The 23,816-nt window shown below is 39.6% G+C and overlaps 1 protein-coding gene across 6 annotated transcripts in view; it reads right to left on the reverse strand.

The window, feature by feature from the left end:
• LOC137191775 (CUB and sushi domain-containing protein 3-like) overlaps positions 1–23,816 on the reverse strand; it is a 234,512-nt gene that overhangs the window by 16,693 nt on the left and 194,003 nt on the right. For all 6 annotated transcript variants that reach the window (XM_067602161.1, XM_067602159.1, XM_067602160.1 and 3 more), the window contains 9 exons: positions 18,506–18,679; positions 12,949–13,122; positions 12,476–12,549; positions 10,905–11,016; positions 3,934–4,113; positions 3,365–3,430; positions 1,878–2,036; positions 1,122–1,234; positions 258–345 (listed from right to left, as the gene is read on the reverse strand). In XM_067602161.1, the coding sequence (XP_067458262.1) occupies positions 258–345; positions 1,122–1,234; positions 1,878–2,036; positions 3,365–3,430; positions 3,934–4,113; positions 10,905–11,016; positions 12,476–12,549; positions 12,949–13,122; positions 18,506–18,679 (1,140 nt within the window). The remainder of the gene's footprint in view (positions 1–257; positions 346–1,121; positions 1,235–1,877; positions 2,037–3,364; positions 3,431–3,933; positions 4,114–10,904; positions 11,017–12,475; positions 12,550–12,948; positions 13,123–18,505; positions 18,680–23,816) is intronic.

A 23,816-nucleotide genomic window follows, 5' to 3' on the forward strand; every position in this document is an offset into this window, starting at 1 on the left:
TCATGTGAAAGTAGGGTACCTCAAAGTGAGTGTTAATGCTTTATTCACACTGAAGGAAAGGGAAAATTTGTTTGCACAAATCACACAACCAGATGATATTTCCACACTTGCATTATGTTGTTATATATACTGGATTTGCCATGATAGAAAAAAAAGAAATATCTTTGTTTTATCTTATTTTATGTAAATCTTAAAATGGAAGATGAAGAGTAGCGATGAATGCCAATGGGACATACTGTATTAAAAAAGACACATACCAATTCTTTGTAGTCCAAACTGTCCATAGTCTTTACCCTGTATAAAGCCTTGGAACACATAGCTGCCACCCTCAGGCTCAGCTGAAACCTAGAAGGAAAAAAAAATAAAATAAGAGAGCTTGAGAAACAGTATGTTTTGTTTCAACTGCATGAATAAAATGTGATTTTTCTTGGCACCTGAGAGAATGTCGCATCTACTCCGCACGCCACATCAAAAACTACATATTCTGTATTTAGTACGACAGTCAACACGCTCTGTCATGCTACATTCAAAAATAACGCTTTTGTTTTTTTTTGAAGCCTTCGATAGAAGCTGTGCAGCATGCTATCAATAGCTCGGCTGTGTGCAGTCACCTGTCACACGTTGTTATTAAGTGGACCTTGAAGTTTATTTTAGAAGAGGAACTTGCTTACAATTCCACCGACAAAAATTGTTCTGCAGTCATTCCAGGTCCCTTAGATGTCAGGTGTGTGTCTGAGCTCATTCAGCAAATTGACAATGTGGGAAGGCTGAAGTGCTTTATACACAGTGCCTGGTGTAACTGATGTACAGCCAGTGTAAATATACAGTATATAAACAAAAAAATACAGGAAATGACTATTTCCTTTGTTGTTACAGTTTTTTTTTGCTATGTTGGCATGGTAAGTAGGATGAGAAAAATTTAATGATGAGGAAACATTGGCTTGATTTACTCCAAGGAAGGCTTATTCTTGGCACCCACATATTTACAGCTCCATTACCTGCAATAATATACTTGTCTGTCAGACTGACCGAAAAATAAAAAAGAAATAAAAGACAGTCACAGCTCTTGATTATTTTTAAAAGATCACTGTCCAGCTGCTTCAAATTCTGTGTATACTCACAAATCCGTCCATTGCCCAGGTCTCATCAGTAATCCTGCTCAAGGAGCTGTGGGCCAGTGCTCTCATCTGGTACAGAAGGAGCATTAACTGTGCCTCCTGGCGCTTGTACACTCCTACAAGGTAGAGGACAAGAGGCAAGAAGAGAAATGATGTGAATAAAGAGATGAGGCAATAAGAGTGAGGGGGGTTATTAAAAAAAGAAAAACGAAGAACAGAGAGAATACAAATAAGAGAAGAGACGAGACGAGAAGAGATGAGAAGATAAGAGAAGAGAGGAGAAGAGAAGAGATGAGAAGAGATGAGAAGACGAGAAGAGACGAGATGAGAAGAGATGAGAAGACGAGAAGAGACGAGATGAGAAGAGATGAGAAGACGAGAAGAGACGAGAAGAGACGAGAGGAGAAGAGAAGAGAAGAGAAGAGAAGAGAAGAGAAGAGAAGAGAAGAGAAGAGAAGAGAAGAGAAGAGAAGAGAAGAGAGAAGCAGTAGGAGCAGATGAAAAAAACGCCATGGGAGGAGGGAAGAAGAGGAGTGACTCTTGAGTGGGCAGTTAGTCAGTCAGTCGGTGGAGACTAATACATCCGTCTTTGGAGCCAATAGTTAATTTCCACTCTCATGCATGAGATCATTTAGTGATTGACTGATTGACATGAGGCACCCTCAAAATAAATGGAAGTGACACACGGAGGTAGTGAGAGGAGGAGAAGGGAGGCGGGGAGGGGGGGAGCAGACGACAGATGATTTATAGATGACTCACCAGAGAGCAGAAACTCCACGCTACTGTCGGTTAAAGTTACATTGACTTTTCCCGTTGTGGCATTAAAGCTTGTGACTGTCAAAGTCATTGGCTGTTTCTGGCCCTTGTAATCATATGAACCCTTCCAGATGAAATCAGGGGCAAAGACGTCGTCAGGAACTTTAGAGATAAAAAAAGACAAGTTATTAAATAATGCAATTAAAATAACGCCGTAAAAGAAATGAAATAAATGCATAGGTATGACAATTTGAAAGTTATCATTCCAATTAACTAGCTCTGTCTAACATGCGTCCTTTTTTAATCGACATAACTGAAGTTTTAATGCAAGCTGAATGTTAGCACCCACACAGCAAAATGATGATTAGACATGCAGTTGAGTCAACATATCAAACAGCTGATAACAATCTTTTCATTCATTTTCAATAATATCATGTTCCATATATGCTTTGACAATCTCAGTTAATGATAATTGAATACTTTCTGAAAGAGATAACTCTGGACTCACTTGGTGAACTCTGCACAACTTTTTCAAAGTGACACACTGATAAAACTTTTTGGAGCACTCCTACAGAGCAGTCATTATCTGCTAGTAATTATTATCTGCTAGGAAGTGATGAGTTGATTATTAGTGCAAGTATGATTGCTTGTCACTACTAACAGGAAACAAACCTAATAACAGTCCTTATAAGTACTTGTATTGACTGGATCGTGTTATGGTTTAAGAGGTGAAAGGGAAAGGAACTTGAGTGTAAGGTAACATCATTGTGCAACTGACCGATGTCTTATTTAGTCACTGCTACTGATAAAGCAAAAAGTAACTCCAATGCATTTTACCAGTACTTCCTTTTAAGGTCTAGGTTCACATTTCAAGGTAAATTTGAATGGTTTACCTAGATTACTGTCTGAGTATAAGGTACTTTTTATGGTAAAGACTTTGTGACTTGTATGTTTGGATGTTTTAATGACCATACATGGCACATGTAAATTGGCAAAGACACTGGTTTGTTAAGAACCTGATATATACAAAAAATACTGATTTCATTGTATGAGTCAGTTTCAACTATGGTACTCAAACCATACATACACTAATAACTAAATGTATTTAGTTGTTACCTCCTATAAATAAACTGAACTAGTACATTTTAACTTGTCTTTATTGCACTGCAATGATCACTGATACTCAAGACAGAGTACCTTATTTCTGTGATTCTGATGAAGATATACACTGATTTAATCACTGTCTAGCCACTTTACAAGACCTGACACTAATCCTACTCTGCAGGTGCAAAGGTGCAGTTCTAACACTGAGCAGAGCGCGTGTGATGAAAGGTTACCAATCAGTGTGAGACTGACGTTTTCCGCTACTAGAGGACACATTGACTTTTATCCAGGAAACAAGGATTTCCCCATTACTGATGCCGGTGCTAAAAATACAGATTGATGACTTTTCTGGCTACCAGTTGAACAGCTTGTGGAATTCAACTCACCATTTATTTTAGGGCTCGGTGTCCCTTGTATGGGTTTGACAGTTTTCTCGTGTGATTTGGAGCCGACTGCAGAAGAACATAGATATATATGTGATGAAAATGTAGTGATACACAGCGAGGCTTAACATCCAAAGGAAAAGTAAACACTGCTCAACTGTAACATGTTACCAGCATTTAAAGACTCTGAACTAATCCCTGAAACATTTATAAATCAACACACTGCTAAAACTTTAAGTTGAAAAGAATATTTACAGGCATACAACAAATAGCTGACAGTGCAGTGACACAGTGGGTATGAAGAAAATATAGAAGAAACCACAATGCCTCATTATATTTGATTGGTGGTTAAGTTGACTTAACTTACAGTGAGGAGTAGTACAAATGTCAAATAGGACTGATTTTTACATACTTTGTGTATACACAAGTACACACTCCACTTGACCCACCCTTTCCTCCACCTATATGCATCTGCAAAACATCATCCTGGAACATTTTAACTTCTACTTCCCCCCCCTCCTCCCCCGCTCTCCTACATCATCTGCCCTCAGAGAACTATGCCGGCCACGTACCTCTGCACACTGGCACCTTGCCAGTCCAGCTGCCATCAGAGCGGCAGACACGGTGCTCTGAACCCCCAGAAAGGAAAAAACCTGGCTGACAGGTGTACACCAGGGTGTAACCGTAGGAGGGCAGGTCCAGACCCACAACGTCAGCGTTGGCTGGGCTCCGTGGTTGCTTGCAGGAATGAGCTGGAGAGCAAGCAGAGGGCAGACACGTTAGTACACACACACATCTTCACCCACACATACACACAATGTACACACACAGAGACATACACATACATAGGAAGATAATTAAGCATTGTGTGGAGAGAGAGAGCAAGAGATAGTCGGGGCAGGGCTGAAAAAAAAACTGGGTAAAAGTAGAAAAGCACACACATTTTATAATTTAATTGAGTCCAGAGAGCTATTAGGGAGCATATTGATACTTTAATATGTATAATTTCTTTTCTGCTATGAATGTGGATACTTCTGGATTGTGAGATACACTGCTTAATTTTGGACTGAATTAGCCCATAAAATGAAGTGGGTTTAAACTAAGACAAAAAAACCCCCCAAAAACTGAGGGGACTGTTAGAGAAGTAATTTAACCATAGCCTTGGATTGCAAACCCTCGGTATTTCATGTTATAATGCAGTGCAAGTGCAACATATACGTCTGGCTGAACTCATTATCATTCAGCTATAGTCAGAGGAAAATATTTACAGATGTTTTTGTATTTCTAGAAGAAATCAAAATTACCAGGGGACCAAACAAGACCAAGTTCACCGATGTCCTTACATAACAGCGCTGGAGCGAGTGTTATAGTAAATCTAGGGAGAATATCATCATCATGAGGATGTGCATATAGGTTCCAAGGTCAGAGACACATGAACGGTGGAAGGAAGCAAAGTGCTGACAGAGATAATTAGCCAATAGGAGGCTCACATGTCCTGAAAGTCAGACTAGTAGAAATTGAATAGTGTGTGTCTCACTAGAAACCAACAATTACTAAAATGGAGTACTGCATATATCCTGATGGATCTAGAGGGTTTTTACAGGTGTGATTCACTTTCGACTTCTGACTATTTTTGACCATTACATTTGACTATTAAATTTCTATAAAATACATACAGTATATTAATATTACTATACATTTTATACATATTTATTTGACATAATATCGTACTGAACAGCAAGCTAGTGACCAGCTGAGTTGAGTAGCTCAATCTCTTTTTATAAAAAGACAGCACTGGAAAAAGCTTAGCTTACAAGCCCTAGCTGAAGGGGCAAAAGCTGTTACTGTTGTTATTGTTGCCAAAACACCAGCCTCTTATAGAGCATATTAAATATTTTCATTTTCTCATGAGTGGGTTGGGTATACTTAGTTTAATTTTTCACATCAACAAACTCTCTACAAAACAAAAATGTATGCAAATCACCTCACACCACCAAAACACTGAGGGGCTGAACATTCGGGCTCTGAGGCGTCAACAATAATGTGAAAATAGCAAAATAATTTTGCAGCTTGTGAGTGAAAGAATATGTTGCCAGCTGTCAAATGGGAGACAGCTGCAAGTGAGTCACAGTACGAAATCGGTCCTTCATGGCATCTTAATGACATTAGTGGCAATAGGTTGTGGAAGGGATGCTGGGATGAAACCCAGTTTCTGGGCTCAATGAAAGACGAGACGAGAATGCAGGAAATTACTCTTGTTGGTGTTTGAGCTGGTAATATTGTATATGTGTATGCATATCTTTAGAGAGTAAAACAGTTACACAGAGCCTTAAACAATTCAGTATACTGTAGATCCAGAGAGGCTGATTAAAAAAAGTGTTAATCATCTGTATGTGCCACCCAGAGCTTGTTCAATTCAAAATCTGATGTCATATTGGACAACACTGCAAGAAAGACGCAAAAAGCCTTATAAGCTGTAGAAGAAAAGTCTAGAGACCTAAATAAATAAATAGATACAAATAATTAAATAAACTCCCCTCCCGCTGTCTGAGCACAAGTCTATGTAACCCATTTAAAATGACAAACTGTCAGCACATGTCCAGGGTGGTTGTAGAGTTTGTAGACCATGAACACTGAAGACACTTACAAGGCAGATGAATTGTTGTATCAAAGACATGTCATATCCCTCATCAAGTTCTGTTGACAGTGCCATGTTTATTTACACTTCAAGCGGCACAGCGGGCTTTACTCTTGAGATTACACAAGGCCTCAAAAGACACTTTCACTTTTTCTGTCACACAACAACATGTAATGTTCTTAGTTCAAAGTTGGTATCTCTGATAGAGACGGAGTGCATTAGTTAGGGACATCGACAGACTGAGACAGATAGAGGCAGACACACAGAGACAGCCCTGCTGATGGATTTCTGTGTGAGCCAAAAAGGTTGGCCAGCTACAAACTTCACTAGCAGACCACACTTAAGAGGACAAAGTTAACTTTTGCACTTTTGAACTGTTATAATGTTTTTCTCGTAGCTCTTTTTTCGCGCAGTATTGTTAGCATTCCTCACTCTACAAAGTGAAGAGGGTCAGGTCAGCGTGCAGGTTTTCTGTAATTTGTGTTCTATTCTGTAAACACAACATCTACCGTCTGTCCATCTTGAGGTTTCTTCTATTTTTTTCCCTGTCAAAGGGTTTTTTTAGGGAGTTTTTCCTTATTTGAATCGAGGGTCTAAGGACAGAGGATGCTGTATTTCTGTACAGATTGTAAAGCTCCCTGAGGCCAATTTGTGATATTGAGCTATACAAATAAAATTCACTTGACTTGTTTTGATATTAAAATGATTAGTTTGGTTGCTTCACAGCATATAGGTACTTTAAAGATGAACTTCTTGTTATAATGCTCAATGGCATCCTAAAATCTCAAAATTTCACTGTTGATTAAAGTGAGCTGAAGAGAAGTTTGGGGTGTGTACATTTAAACTAAAACATTAAACTGATAGAAAGTTAACATGATTACAGTCCAGTGATATTAAATTCTGACTTATGTCCATTGCACTGATTACATCTATTGTGTTGATAATCCCTCCAACTTTTTTCTCTTTAGCCAGCAGTATAAGATTGGTTTTTAAATCCATTTAAGTGGCTTCACAGTAACAGAAGACCATTTAATCATACAGAAAGGTATTTCAGAGGATTTATGACTCTGTTTTGACCGAGGGGTCAACACAGAGTGTCACACCCATACAAAAGCACTCAAATACTCAAATATATGTACATAACACAGTTTCCCCCCCATGTATTACAGCCCAGACAGCCCACTGGGTCTGTATGTGTAAAATGAATTAAAAAAATAGGTTATACATCAACACACTGAAAATGAATTGGATTATGTTTTTTGATCTCAAATAATGCAATTACTATATTCTAAATTACACAGTAATAAAGTAAAAAACTTGTAATAATTCAGTTATATGGAAGTACAATTGAATGTTGCATATTGTTAAAAGGGGTGATCAGTTATGCTGCTAATACCTATTGCCAAAGTGAGTCATACAGTAACATAATGTGACATGATTTACGTGCAGATCTGCAAAATGAGGAGAGTTTCATTGTTGCACAAATAATGATATATTCAAACACCAGACCTGCAAATGTCAAGTTAGCAACAGTCTGAAAATAGAGTCTGCAGTATGATGTGAATGTATAACATCAACTGGATGTTTCTGGCAAGCCAATATGTTGGAGCATAGGTTCACTTCATTTTAAGGATATGAGTGTGACAAACATACAAATAGGTTCATTTAGCTTAACTTCAGCAATGTTCAGGTAGCATTAAGGTAAACATTCCTTAAGTTGCCTGTTTAATACATTCGATAATTCAAATGTATTATTCATATAAGTATGGGGTCATAGAATCTGGTGACTGTCTGAGATACGTTTCTCCATTTTAATTTGAGCGGTAACAATGACAGGATGAGGGCAGAGGAAAATCAATAAATTTTTTCGAGCCACCAGAGATGATGGACCAGAGCCAGAGAGCAGCTCCTGAAACGCTGCAACCTCAGCAAACCTGGCAAAGAAAGTGCACATGCTGAACAGAGCAAGTCAGGAAAGCTACAGTAAAAGCCTCAAAACATTACGCTTCTGAGAGAAATCCAGGTAGGCCGCTGGACTGCCATTTCAGCGTCTGGCTTTACAAAATACATCTAGGTTACACAAAAATGGTTTAAAATATATGTTATTTTATGTTTTTTATGTATGTTTACTACTATGAAAGTAGATTCGTCTGTTGGGATGTTTTGCAGATCCAAAAAAGTTGAAGAGAGAAACCGTCAAAGGCCAATCACTGGAGGTCAATATACAACTTACAGTATAAGAATATTCACAGTGACCAAATAAAATCACGAGAGAGTTCAGTATGAACTGGCATCACAAATTTGAGCCATAAACATTAAGTGTACTTAATCAAACCACAAGTATTCATTAAATGAAAATCTAAAATGTTTTATACATGAAAAACATACAAGTTGCTTAAAAGACACATAGCCTAAATCCTACATAATAATCAACCAGAGATTGGGGCTCTTTTGTGCCATTTTTGACAGTAGTTACAATGTGGCATGTATTAACCCAAACTCTACACTTCCAATCATGACCATTTAGGGGTACAGAATGGATTTGCTTAGCAACTGACTGACTCATGGCCTCAGCTTGTGTTACCCACTGCTCGGCAGCAGCATGCTAAGATGCTGCTGATAAAGTGTAATAAATTAAGGCCTTCCAAACAGCACTTGTAGAATCTGCACATGAATTTCCATAATAATGCAAGTTGCATTACTACGCATCAGTCCTCAGAGGCGAATCAAGAGAACTGGTGTTCAACAACAGGAAAGTGACTTTAGGAAAATTTAATTTCAAAGCTGAGAGGTTTATCGTCTTGTTTAGAGGTGCATCTTCCACTGTTGTTGAATTATCATGCATATTGGTACTTCATTTTTGTCCCTAATAGCTCTAAGACAAAGTGTCTCTATCACAAGCTGTTGTTAAACCTCTCAAAGAATTTGGCTTGTACATGCACTGTTCCGCTTTGTACCAGTCATTTATCTGCAAGCGGATATTCTTCCCCACCTGACACAGCTGTCAGACTTTTTTCAGAGAGAGGATGTCAATGTTATGGCTACAAAGAAATATGTAAGCAGCAGTTTGATGGAGCTTTAACCTACAATCCTTTTGACTTAAACTTAAGCACTGGATAATCTTTTATTTTAGGCGACCTGTCCCAATGCTGGCAATATTTGTCATGAAGGAGCCGAGTGATGCGCACCTTCCTGAATCATTCATTAGCGAGCCGGATGACGGGGTCAACAGTCTGAACATACGGGTGGAGCAGGACAGGCTGAGGAGCTGTCAGCTCACAGAAGTCTAGACTTTAGTAGTTTTTGGATTCTTTTTTGCTGTCATCTATAAAAATGGGCAGTTTACGGAAATTCGAATAAGAAAATAAATTAATGACAATAAGGCCATGGCAGAGATGGTGAGGCAATAGTGAATTATTTGTTGTTGTATTCTATTGTGAAATGTTGTGTTTCATTGTAAAAATGTGCGGTAAATTATATCATTTGTTTTACAAAGAGTACAAACTATAGCCGACGGCGGCTGTGGCTCAGAGGTAGAGCAGGTGTCAAAGGCTCTTTGGGCAAGATACTGAACCCCAAATTGCTCCAGAAGGCTTTGCCATCAGTATGTGTGTGTGTGTGTGAATGAGCATTAGAAACTCCTCCTGATGAGCAGGTTGGCACCTTGCATGGCAGCCTCTGCCATGCAAGGTGCCAAGGTGTATGAATGTGTGTGTGAATGGGTGAATGTTGGCATGTAGTGTAAAGCGCTTTCAATGATCAGAAGGCCAGAAAGGCGCATATAAATGTAGTCCATTTACCATTTACCATATATAGGATACTGTATAGAGACAGCATTTTGGAGAGTATTTGAATAGATGAGCCAACCTGTTTAGCCATTCTCATGTTTGGTGCCTTTTCCAAAGTGACATGTACCCACACAAATTCATATGTACAATATGCACTTCATTTAAATCCCAGAATAACGCAATATAATTCAACAGCCCACCAAACTGTAGCTTCCAAAATGACCATTAAGTTGATCAACACCTCTGTAAAACAGTCTCAACAGAAGCGTTATAAGCTTTAGGATAACCCTAATGAAGATAAGATTATTGCAGGGCTGTTGTATTAACTACATTAGCTAGGTATACCTAATGAACTGGCAACTGAGTGTATGAACAACACAAAGACAGCACACTCATATTCAGGGATTCACATAGACTATCAACCCCCCACACACACACACACACACACACACACATTCATACATACATAAAGCCGGGCTGCAGAGAAGATCAGGCAAAGAATGAAGGATAGGTATTACAATGTTTCTACTTCCTCAGCACAAATGTCTTTGGGAAATTCAAGTGGGTGTTAAATCTTGGGGTAATTATGAAATCAAGATTACGAAATATCATTTGAAACCCCTTATCATCACACAGCTCAAGTGTTTACACCTGCAGTCCATAGTAAAATGCAGACTATAGTAAGATTTGAATTGTGAATATTTCAATGAAAGACGCTGAAAGGGATTCCAGTGAGATACCGGATAACATCACAACTTTGAGAAGCAGTTGGCTCGGCAAGGCAACTGAGCTAAACTGCACAGCTCTCGTTTGGTGTTGGTCGATAGTCCAGGCAGTTCAAACAGAGTGACAGTAATCACGGTCAACACCTCACTCTCAGAGTAACTGGGATGGCAGGTTGATTGAGCCATTAGCTGCGGACTGCTGGGGGTTATGGCAGGAGTGAACAAATGAGAGAAGTAGTACTGGAAGGAGGCATCGACAGAGGAGGAGTGTGGGTTGAGCAGCCAGCAATGCGGATAAATGGTGACAAGATGCCAGGAGGGGTTGTGAAAAACAAAAGACAAGGAGAGTGATATAAAGATATACTGAGGGAGCGTGGAGAACTACTACTCACAGATACAGGTAGGCTGGACACCCGTCCAGGTGAGATCAGGCAAACAGAGCCGTGTGGTGGAGCCCTGCAGTATGTGTCCCTGTTGGCACTGGAAGTCTACTCTGCTGCCCACCTGGCCACGAACAGACAGCACACAAAGTGGAGACAGTCAATACACTGATGCAAATGCCAATAGGCTCCCTGCATCAAATCTGAAGAGCTTGGAAAAAATACTGCACACTAAAGTTTTTTCTCCTTTTTTAATGATTATCTGTAGTGTGTGGAGGCAGATGGAGACTATTCCTAAAGGCGATGGCCCATGTTTGTGTTCTCAACTGATATAGACAGACATTAGAAAGTGAGGGAGCTGACTTTTCGGTTAAAAAATACAGAGCCAAAATGTTTTCTCTTTTCTTCATAAATTACTTTTATTTTCAGCCACCATCCCAGTTGACTGTTTAAAGCCAGTATCGACACAGGATTTTCTCATTCGCTGTAGTGTCAAGTCATTGGTGAAGTTATTCGGTAATGCAGAAAAATGCACAACTACAGCCATTAAAAGCAGTGATCCAAATAATAAGCTGTTTCCGCTTTCATTTGGGACAAATCTTATATCAGATACTCAGCTGAATGTTATGGAGAAATTGTTTGCGCTTAACTTGTAAGTGACACTCTAAAAGCATCAGGGAGGAAATAAAATGAAATACGCTGGCTAGAAATATCTCAAGGGAGCTGCTGAGCACACACCAATGGTCAGGATATCAATTCTGTCGACTGTGATGCACGTTAGCGTTGCTCGTTTTACAGTGCACATTATCACAGATCTAGATATGCACCATGTCTTTATACAGACGGAGTGGAGTGATGAAATCCACTTGGTTTTCTTCTGTGCAGCCACCTGGGATGGGATACGTACAGGCTTCACAGCTTCCTCCTTGCACCCTCATAACATCATCTAAAGGAATAACTGATGATGCTACCTGGAACATCCATTGGAAACTGCCCATTTGAAAGAGAACTAAGTACCAGTACCACAGTAAAGCTGTGAGTTTTGAATGGTGCTTTGATTTGGTACTTCTTGTTCACACTCATCTACCACTCTCACAGGTACAAGCTGTTCAGGCTGCTTAAATATTGAGCACTGGGTGATTGGCTGTTGAGCTGAATTAAGCTTAGTGAAGCATAGCACATTATGTAGTATTATGTAGAGTGTAGTATATTATAGTATAGCTCATATGAAATTATATATGTTGTGCTAGATCAGTACCCAATATATCTTTTTATGTTACATGTCTTTATTTGTAAAATCTATTGGGATCAAATAATCTTCATGAAGCTTAATTTTGAGGCAGAAGTTCGTGTTGGTGTTGTAACGGACTGTGTCGTATTGAAATGTGTTTCTACTATTATGTTACCTACATGTGGAGATCAGAATATGATAAAAAAAACCAAAAAAAACATTACAAACACCTTCCTGTATAATGCAGGTCAGCTCAGAGTTTGCCATGCTGTTTGAAATGCAGTTTTAGGGACAAGTACATAACACAATATATTTACACAATGTATCACATTGCAGTTTCTGCTCATTTTACCTTAAAGCCTGTTGTGTAATTCATGAAGCCATGCTCAGGTGTCCCTGGATTTTCACAGGTGGTCCTCATGGGCTCTGTAACAAGAAATCATTGTCATGCTGAGCAGAGATATTGCAGGAGAGGCTGTGACAGAGGGGCAATCATCGATAATGATGAAGCAATTTCTCTTTGGTGTACAATGTACCAGAGAGAAGTGGCGTGGTAACATGAGCAGAATTACCTTGTCATCTCTAGTCTCTTTGAATATGAATTCCTTGGCTTCTAAAAGTACTGTAGATATAGACTTCTAAGAGTTTTAATCATTAGTGAAACTGTATTCAAATTAAGACACATTGTTCAGATCTTGTGATAAAATAATTTAGTGAGGAATGACATGACTGCATGGCAAATCACAAAACTTTCCACCACAGCCTGAAACAGACACATTTTTTTCTGCAGAATTGAGGTACAGGGTTCAAGCTAATATTCAGTACCTATACACCGAGGTTGAGATCCACTCCAGGTGCCACCCTCCTGGCACATACGTGTTGTTGATCCCACTAGCACATAGGGGGCATTGCAGTTAAATGTCACCTCTGACTTGAAGATGAAACTGCGCCCTTCTCTCCGTCCTTTGGCAGGCATACCAGGGTCTCCACAGAACTTGGCTGGAAAGGCAAAAAATGTGTGATAAGCTGACGGCCAATAAACCCGATGCAGATGTTAGGAATTTTCCTGCAAGTGTTCATGCTACAATATACCTCACTGTGCTGTTGCACTTTCCCTCTGATTCATTTCAGTGCTGTTGCCCTATTGCTCTGCCCCATTTTTACAATTCTAACATTCATGTTTTTACCCTCTTAACACTGCAGCAGCTAGTCATCTGAATGCGGCATTCACCAGAGTATTCAGCATCTAATTCAGAAATAATAAGCTGTGTGGGCTGCTGCTGTACCCATACAAGATCAGACTGTGATGAGGAGTGTCTGCAATGCTTCCCACTGCTGCATGAGCATCGCTGTTTTCGATGGGCTTTTTATTATGTCATGAGTATCTGACGGTAAAAAGATTGTCTTTCTATATGATTTGGAAAGTCTTCATGGACTGAATTATTCAAATTGCATTGACATTATGCTTTTTGCACATATTTCCTTTAGCCATTTTTTATTGCATGTAGGCAGATGCATTGACGTCCTCATCTTAGGATGAATTGCTCGGTCTAATCATTTTTTATTTCCAATAATCAAAATTGCTAGTGAGTGCTTACAGCAGGTATGTGAATATTCATCTTGGCAGCAAAGAAGGAGTGAGGGCGGTCATGGCACTCAATTTTAGATCAAAATAATTAGCAAGTGAAATATTAATTTCTTTGACAGGGCCTTGAGGTTAACACAACTGGAACCATCTGCAGCTGCTGTTGCTCTCCAATCCACTTGTGTGATATCGCTATTTTAATGGGACTGTAGCTACCGCCTCAGCAAATGAAGCCCATTGGATTATCACTGCTGCTTCTTCAATTTATTGCTTATAGACATCTAATCAAATTGACTGAAATAATTTAGGCTGAGTGGTTTTGATGGGAAGAGAAGTCAGCCATTTTACAGTCTGCTAATGTATCTTTCCATCCATCTTTACTGCTTATATACAGTACATTCCTCCACTATAACCATACTGATCAGTGAATGTTACTTGTTAGCTGTAGGGGGTTGAGAAATGCTCAGTGTGTTAGAGAGCACAGCCGAGAACGGGAGTCACAGCATTCAGTCACGCAGCCAGAGCACTACGGGATCAAGCCAATAATAAGGCAGGCTGCTTCTCCAGACCTGACATGTGCTGCTGTGTGGAGGTCTGGAGACAGAGATAAGTTCTCACTTGCTCTCTTCCTGGAAGTCAGGAACCAACAAGGGCTTCCCACAGCCAACTCCTGACATAATAGATATCTAGAAAAAGAGGAGATTAGAATCCAGCCCATGCAGGAACGGCTGACTAAAGCCATTACTGTAAATAGTGTTATCTCAGAAACAAATCCTTGTATTCAGAGACATATCTTCTCCTAGAAAATATGTTTGCCTATACTGTAGGTCTCCTCTGAAAATGATGCCTTGTGAGCTTTAACCTCCCCCCCTAGTACTCAACAGTTGACCATGTTTGATATGACAACAAATAAAGATGCAAATGTCTGGCTGGATGTGAAAATGATTCTTGTCACTCCTCAAATGGCTTTGTAAGCCTTAGTATTCAGATGGCATTTTTTTTGGAGGGTTGACAATACAGGCCAAACAGGTGACATGCACATCAGTCATAAGCTTCAAGCCGCAGGGAAATAATGTACTGTTTTATGGATATATAAGAGAAATGGCCCTGGGCCAAACCAAGCTCAGCATATTTAATGTGCCTCTGTATGTATGTGTGTGTGTGTGTGTAGGTGGATGAGCAAGAGCGAGAAAGAGAGAGAGACTACTGAAACTTTTTCTCACTCTCTCTCTTACAGCCTCTTCCCTTCCTTGATGAATTATCAATGCTTTGAAGTAATCAGTATGCAGAGGCCAGATTCAAAGTTGGGATCACAGTCTCATCCCTGCAGACGCATGAACTAACATCTCAGAGACAGAATGTTGCTGCCTGCTCTCTGTTTCCCATGTGTTATGATAGAGAACATGATTTGGCTGCACATGCATACAGAAGGGCAGATTTTTAAGAAAATGCACAGTCACAGCGTCATTTGCAATACTGTCGAGCTGCATTTCGAGTAAAAGTGCTGAGTATGAATTGCAATTATATTTCTAAAATCTATGGCAGTGCAAAGCTTCAAAATCTTTATGCACCAAACTAAAATGAATAAACTCATCAGGTTGAATTTGCATTAGACGTGCGTGATCCTGAAGCTCATGGTGCTAAGCTTATAATTTTGTTGGGAAATGGAAAATATCCTCAGTCTACAAGATAATGTGATATATTGTCTAATGCTTGGAGTATTTCTTTATAGTTTCATATCATGCACATATACAAAAACGTTATTAGTCTGTGTGCTTTTCCGGCTGCTTCATGACAAATATACTGCTGTTGACTGCTGTTGATGGTGCTGTGCTGACATTTTAATGCATAGATAATAGCTTTTCTACACCAAATATGATCAGCCTTTTCTTTCCCATTATTCCCGTTTTCCAGACTAATTTATTTGCCTTAGTAAACCTCACAGACTTGCGCCCACTTTAGATTACTGTAACAGGAGGCTAGCTTTAACAAGGTTGGTTATTGATCACTGTAGGAGCCATTTTTTGTTTCTGTTAAAAAGACTACAAGGCGTCGCTGTTTGAGTTAAAATGGCGCAATCACTGCATGTCTGTGTTCAGTAGAAACAGACAGAGGTGTGTGACATGAGGATGCTGAGAAGAAATAGTTTTTCAACTGCTCGCAAGCAAGTTAAAAGTTTTTGTTTCATTTTAATTTGACATTGAACAAAAGTCTACTTTTTTTTTTTTTGGAATACTTTGAATTCACGTTTAGGTTTGATGCATGTGCGCAACTATTTTATTTAGTTTGTTCCGTTACAAGCTTAACGCACTGCACACTTGTATGTGCTCTAATTCATTCATTCACCCTGCTGCAATGCAACCCAAACCTAGACCTTCAATCAACTCAACACAGCAAGTAAGTGATGTATATATTGTGGAAAATTATGGAAGCACGTTGAATTCAAGTCCGTCCCTACTGGCGTCCATTAGGCTTTACTTTGACTGTCTGAAGGCCATGACAATCACATTGAATGATATTTATAGTATATGGCTTTCAATTTGTGTCAATTTTGCACTAGCATTGCAACCTGCATTCTATGTCATGAGTAATGGAGCTATTAAATATAATTACTACATCAAAAATAATTCTCTGGCGAGACATATTAAACACTGATGGTACATCATGGAACATAAAGGTTACATGCTCACAAAGCTGCAGGAGGCTGTTTTGGGGGTGCTGATGTGGAAAAATGATTGTAGCGTATTGAGGGATGACACTGCTCATCATAATTGCAGGAGACAGCAAGTAGACATGGTACATTTACCAACTCGAACCTTATCCATTTTATGACCAGATGACATGTTTCACTCATCACAACAGCTCAGGACCAGAATGCAGGGATACCAGTGCACCTCAATAAAAACAGGCAGTTGGTCATTTAACAGTACTAAAGCAGATTTCTAGTTAAAACACACAGATACAATCCCTTACAGTTAAGCAGGATATAAATCAGATTGCAGTCTGCATGATGACTCACATAAATAAAAGTAAACGACTGCAATGTGGCCATTTAGAAGAGCAAATGGCTGCATAGGGTGCCATGCTTTGAGCTGCATGGTCACATCAGCTAAATCTCAGATGCTAAACACCCAAATGGGACCATGTTCGACTGACTGACTACGGCCACAAGCACCAAATTCTGTTGTTAGTATCAATTCCAAAAGAGCTTAGAATTGAATGTAATTCTTTTTAAATGGGCCCAGCGGTCTCAGACAGGTTTCTGTTATGATCCAACATGTGACACTAAACTACTGCAAACCATCTTATTTCCATCCATTTCATCACCTCTTACCTTAAGTCTGCAGTCAGCACAATGTAGTTACTGTTTGCACGATTGATACATGCAGCCAATAAACCTACATCTGATAGCAGAGACTCCCCTGCACAGGAGTGCTGCAATAATCAATTAATGTGATGCAAAACGCACTACATGAGTCAAAACAAAAGGACTGCTTACATTCACATGTTGAAGTGGAGATGCTTTTAGTGCAGCAGCAGTCAAAAAAAAAAGAAAAAAAAAGAAAAAACAGCAACACATCTTCCAGCACTAGGAGTGCTATGTGCATGAATATTCTTTAGTGGCAGCGTATTCCATTTAATCCAAACTAACATTTCAAAAGAAACAAAAACACGTCATTATTCTTCTTGATATATCATATCTGTCTGACTGTTATAATGCAAGAATGATCCTGATGACAGTGACACACTCTTGAGCAGTCATGCATCCCCTGGGTTATTATTATACTTGCAAAGATGATTCTGAAAAGGTCTTAATGTAGTAAAGAGCATCAGACACTCCACTTGTGGCTGCACTCAGATCATCATCTTCATCATCAACGGTAGCTTTGACTCTAAATCTAGAGGTCAATTCACTCTTCATTTAATCAAAATGGAAATTCGAGGTTCTATTCATCTGCTAATGATGAAACACCCATTTTTGTCTTTTATGAACATGTAGTATAATGCCCTTTTCTTGCTGAAAGTTTTCCAGTATTTGATTTTTCAGGGCACTGACGGTTTTAGGATTACTTTAAGTGCTTACAACAACAAAAAAGTCCTTGACATTGTAATCAGAAGCAACACTAATAATCCCTGTTCTGCATCTTTGCAAGACTGTCTTACTCTATTTCATTTGTAATTCAGCTTGACCCTGATGTGAGAATTCCATAACTTATTCAGGGCTTTCATTAATTTCATTAACCTGAGATAACCTCTAAAGGGACAAGCAGCAAAGTGGTAGAAGAAACTTACCTGTGAGAAAACAACTTAAAAAGTAATGCAATGTATAAGATATGAAAAAACTGCTGGTATATCTGTCAGGAGATGACAGAAAAGCAACAACAACAAATATGAAGAATGAGAGTAGAGTAGAATGTTATGACACTGTCTGACTGGATTATTATACCTCTCATAATTCCATGTTTCCACAGATTTCATGCTGAGTGGGAAATCAGTAATTTGCAGTGAAATATACAAGGCATGATAGAATATTTGACTTTTGATATGATATGGATTCATGACCAAAAGATGAGTAAGAGGAAAAGATACAGGATGCCAGATTTTAAGCATGCTTGTGATTTAAAAAAAAAAAAAAAAATCACATTAAGAGAAAAGATCCAATTTAGGTCACGGTGCAAAGAACCATGTTTTAGACTGTGACAGAAATGTCACCAAGACCATTTCAAACACAAGGAGACTTCTAGACCTCTATAATTATCATTACAATTCTCATGAATGTATGAAAAGGTGACTCACGCAAGCACTGAGGCAGGTCTCCACTCCATGTTCCGTTCCCTGTGCAGGTGAGCACAGCAGGGAAGGACAGCTCGTAGCCAGGCAGACAGCTATAGCTTACGCTGGTACCCCACTCCAGGACTGAGCCCTCCAGGAGGCCATTTGGGATGGGTGGGGGTGTGGGACATGTCACCACTGTGGGCATAGAAAGGACACAGACACCGTCAAGACAAGCTTATCGGATGACATTCATTTCACAAGACGGCTCCAGTCAAGTTTGAGTCAAGTTGAGGTTCAAAAGGGATGGATTATGCAGAAACCAGATCTAGAAATGGTACATATTTCAACTCCATAATTCAAAATGGACTGACAGCACATAGCCTACAGTAGGCCTTTCTAATATTTCAGGTTGAATCCCTAATTGCAGCAGTGTGAAGTCTACAGAAAATATGATGGAGTTGGAGTTGAAGGTGGAATTTAAATCATTTCAACTTCAGATGCCTCTCTTTGAAGGACCCGACCAAATGGTTAAAATATTTGAATGTGGGAATATGGTTACTTGATAAAAAATACATATCTAGGTCAAAATATGAATTTAAGCAAGAAACTTTATGGCAACATTTTCGTGGTCTTGAGAATATTTGATACTAAAGCCCTGGACAGAAGCATAAAGGAAAGATGAGACAAAAATACACACACATCAATAGTTTTTTGGTGTGTTTAAATCTGAGCGTTGCATTCTTCTATCTTCATACAAATAAACAAAAACAGCCATGAGATAAAACTCCAGAAGCACAGACAACGGAGTGCTTGGAGATAATTCCACGTAAGATGGATTATGACTATGATTATCATGATTCGACTATTATGAAAACCAGGTTTTTAGTCCAGAGAAATGGTCTGTGCTTACAAGACTCTTTCTACCGTTTCTGTTTGGAGTATACTGAATAATTTTTGTGTGCAATGAGGGGACATCTTGTATCTGTGTAAGTCATAAACTTTCTGCTCAACAAATGTAATGAATGAATGCATAAAAAAGCTCGGAGTCTGTTCTGACACACTTAGAGATGAACCCGTGGGGACGCAGGTGGGATATGGGTTTTAGGGATGTGAATAAATTATAGCAATTGTTTTCTACCATTACTATCCTCCTTCAACACCAATTATTTCTCCAAGTCTCTCTTTCTTTTAGACATACTCACGCAACCCGAAACACTGTCATGTTAACACCACGGCTCTCAAGTTAAGGTTTAGCCTTTTGGCAGTGCCCAAAAGACGGTCCAATAACATACAGATGCAGCCATGTGAAGGCAGGCTCTATGGACGTCTCTAGGGCAGGATAATGAACACTGCATCAGTGGTCGTCGTCATAAAAACACACATTCTGAGCTCTGGCAGGTTGGACTAGACCCCACCTGCTTCACAGATTTGAGATTACCTGGCCACTGGACACTCCACTGCCTTCTTCCCTCCCGCCCCAGTCTGCTTCTAGCATATTACCTTTTTTCACTTTCAGAGTGCCACTTCCCATTTCTAAACCACCAATGTTCCTGCATGGTGACCTTTTCTTTTGCTGAGAGCAGAGACACTCACTACATCTAAGCATCCTGGTATTCCACCTGCAACAAGTCATTATGCTGATTTTAACGCAGACCACAGATGACAGCAGGTGATTTCATGTGTTAGTTTCTATAAAGAGAGAGATTTGATTAGATATATATAGTATATACATTATATATCTATATATATATATAACACAGCAAATGCTAGCTACTCGGTTTCTGACAAACTTGGTTAAAATTGTATGTATCTTTTTTCACTGAATTTGGAAAAAACAAAATTTCTGCTAGTTGTTCAAAGCTATTTTTACACTATGCCATGGTTCCATCCTGAATACAAGCTGGCTGCAAATTACAATTACGATAGTGTTCATTTATGAACAGGTGATGGACAACTTTCCTGCCTCATGAAGTTTAGTTAAGATTTTCTTTTATTCTACACAAAGAATTACAGCGAATGTGGAGCATGCCACTGTGGATATACACACAATCTCTCCAAGGTGGAGCCATCTTTTGTTCTTGGTTGGCAGAGGATCCAAAAAGATTTCCATATGGACATGTTGCAGTAGTATACTGTATACATGCTTTAGAAGTACGCTATATTTGGATGGATATTTAGGGCATGAGGAATAAAAGTCAAAGGCAAAACTATACTGATGTAACAATCTGTTTTTTAATGTTTTGTTTGGTAATGTAATTTTGTTTCTCAAGTTCTCAAGGCGAAACAAGTTCACTTGAAATTGTTACTCTTTGATGTTAATGAATTAGTAAAGAGTGTCTTCAACTTGGGATTTCCATGTTGTTGCTCTGGAGCCCTTGGAAAAAAAGGCACTTCATTCTGAATTACCTCACTAAAATGCCCAGCTGGATGCTGTAAAGTAAAAAGTTGCTTTGGGTGTGTACGTGTTTCTCCCTACAGTATGTCTGTGACACACTGAGAGAAAGAACAAGGAAAACACAGATGGAGGGAGGATGTGTAAGTGCACGTGTGCAAGTAGGAAAGTTACGCTGATTTAAGGAGTAGGCCTACTAATCCCATAAGCACTCAATCAGAAATGAAAAAAATCAAAAATAAAGGCATGGGTGGCAGGCAGAACTGAATGGGAAGCGGAGAGTGTCCCCATTTTCCTAAGTAGTTCTAAGCAGCATTAGTGCCTCTTAGCTGAACACGCCAAACCTGGGATTCAAACTGAATCCTTGCCGGGTGAGGCTTAGGATGTGTCATCGGCAGTATGTGTATGCACGTCGCCCCCAAAGTGGTGTGACTAGCACTGATGCGAACACACTAAGTGCAAAATTATGCACAAGCAAAACCTCTTTGTCTCTAGCCTAAAATTCTCACCCCCTTCCTTCTCTTGCTTCTCTTCACCCCTCCCTTCCTGGAATATCAGCTCATATCCCTGCGGCACATCATCCAAAACTATGACAAGATAACAGATGACATGACAATTTCAAACAGCTTGCCCCGCCTGAACCGCTGCACCTTTAACTTAAACCCAATCATGCAAAAGAAAAACGCAACCGATCATATTGGAAGAGGCACTGTTTTCAGTCTCTGATGCAAGAAAAGAAAATACATATTTCTGAGTCCTTTTTTAAGACCTCTTGCTGCATCAAAGTCAGTGATAAAGAAGATAAAAAAGCTGTGATTACGAGTGAGCTGTTCTATTGCTTGTCCTAGATAGTCTCTGAAAGAGATCAAGGGGGAGGAAGAGAGCAGTGACGAGGAGACAATAAAGCAGAAAATATCTGTATTCCTTCTTAACATCCCATCCATATTGAGAAATTGCAAAATTAATATAAAGCACCTCTTAGTAATCAAACTTCTCTCTCTTGACTTTCTTCTATTTATTTACCCCATGAGAGAGATAAGTGCTATTGGAAAAGTGAGAGCAGCGGAGAGAGTGAAAGGAGGCAGAAGGCACCCTCTGGCTCGCTGACTAATGCATACAGGTCAGTACAAGCTGACAGCACTCAAGCAGTGGTAGCGATGGTGGGAGCCAACATGAAGGTGTGTAAGCATCTGTGTCTATGTATGCATGAGAGATAGTTGTGAAATTGAATGCTCCCATGTGATTGTATGCATGCATGGTGGTGTTTGAGTGTCTGTGTGATGAGGAAGGCTAAGCTCTTGGGTTTCACTCCTCTCCACACCACCCCCATCAAGCGGAGCAGTATCAGGGCCGAGTGCCTGAGCTGCTGCGGTAGCTGTCAAGGATTAGAGCTCGGAGGTTAGGAGCATCGCACACTTTTATACACTCATGCGTGCGCATATAAACCCACGCTCTCTGTCTCTCTCTCTCTCCATTTAAACTGCCCTGGGTAACAGCTGTGTGACCATTGATTCATCCAACAGCTTCAACATAACATGGAAGAGGGCACGTAAATAATGAAATGCACCCATGAAATATTACAAATCAGTGTCAGTTTGAATGTTGTAAACTTCTAGGCAAGGTCGTACAGGGAGCCCAAGGAGGGCAAGAAGTATGTGGCTTAAAACTACAATTCTCTGTAAAAAGTTGAACTGAGGAATTGCAACGACAGAAACTACTTTCTAGGTCCATAACAGAATCTTGCATATATACATCAGTATATCTGGAAACAAAAAACAGCCATTATATAAGAGGAAGATCTATATGCCTTATGTTTTTACTTTCCCTGATACTCATTTCCTCTAAGACTTTGTCTCTGGTGTTTGTCTGTGTGCAATGTCCGTCTCTCACACTCTGTCTCTCTTTCTTTCACAATTCATTTGTCCTTTCCCATTTCTCAAGAGGCAAATACAACGCCAGCACTCTTCTCTGTTACTGAGACAGCAGCCTGGGAACAGTTCCTTAGCAACAATGAGCCACCATTTGCCATTTACCTTGTGGGCTCTTCCCTTTCCTAGTGTACTTTTGAAATGTTCGCTGCACAAGTTAATCTTCCCTGCAATACTTACTTTTGGGTGTCACCAGCAGACATGCTAATCAATGCCTCCACTCGAGCGTCATAAATCATAGAGTGATGTAGCGCTGATGGGCAAACAACAACTAAGTCCTCTTGTTGGATTTTCTCACTTTGATGATAATCAAGCCTATAGAGTGCACACAAACTTTTAGAGAGAGGAAGCCAATGATAAACTGTTAGAGTGCAATTAGGGGGATCCTTGTTGTGATGAAGCGGACTTGTTAGCCATCCATCATCAGGTGTCAAAGGAACTTTTAGCCTTGCTTCTGTAGAGCAGGTGGAACTCTATAGATGCAAGTGTGGGTGAAATCACTGTGTCCTAGATCAAGGGCTTTAAAAGTGTATTATATATTTCTACATTTTTTTCTGAAACCCAGCTGTCTCTTTTCTAGAAACTTGTTAAAATGTGGTACTACTTTCATAATGTAGGGACGCACTTGACATAATTTAGAAAAAGAGTCAAAATTGCTTATAGTGTGTATATGGGTGTGTGTATACTTGTGTAAGCATACACACAAATACATACACCTGTTTATGCAAATGTGTGTGCGTGTGTCTGGCAGACATTCAGCCTTATGTATTTTTGGCACTTCTGTTATCAGCACACTGAGGTGAACAATATGACACTATCTGACCACATAGGAAATTCTGTGTCACCTTGCTTGCTAATCTCATTAGATCTCAGGGTGTAAGCATGTACTTTATATTGTACGTGACAGTGTGCTAGCGTGCCAAGGTTGTTACAGCACGGTCTGATGGTTATCAAGGTTGACTGTGTACTGCAGCATGTGTACGACGCAGTGTATGCGAGTGTGTGCATTTGT

Source organism: Thunnus thynnus, chromosome 10, assembly GCF_963924715.1.
Source record: "Thunnus thynnus chromosome 10, fThuThy2.1, whole genome shotgun sequence".
Taxonomy (NCBI): Eukaryota; Metazoa; Chordata; class Actinopteri; order Scombriformes; family Scombridae; genus Thunnus; species Thunnus thynnus.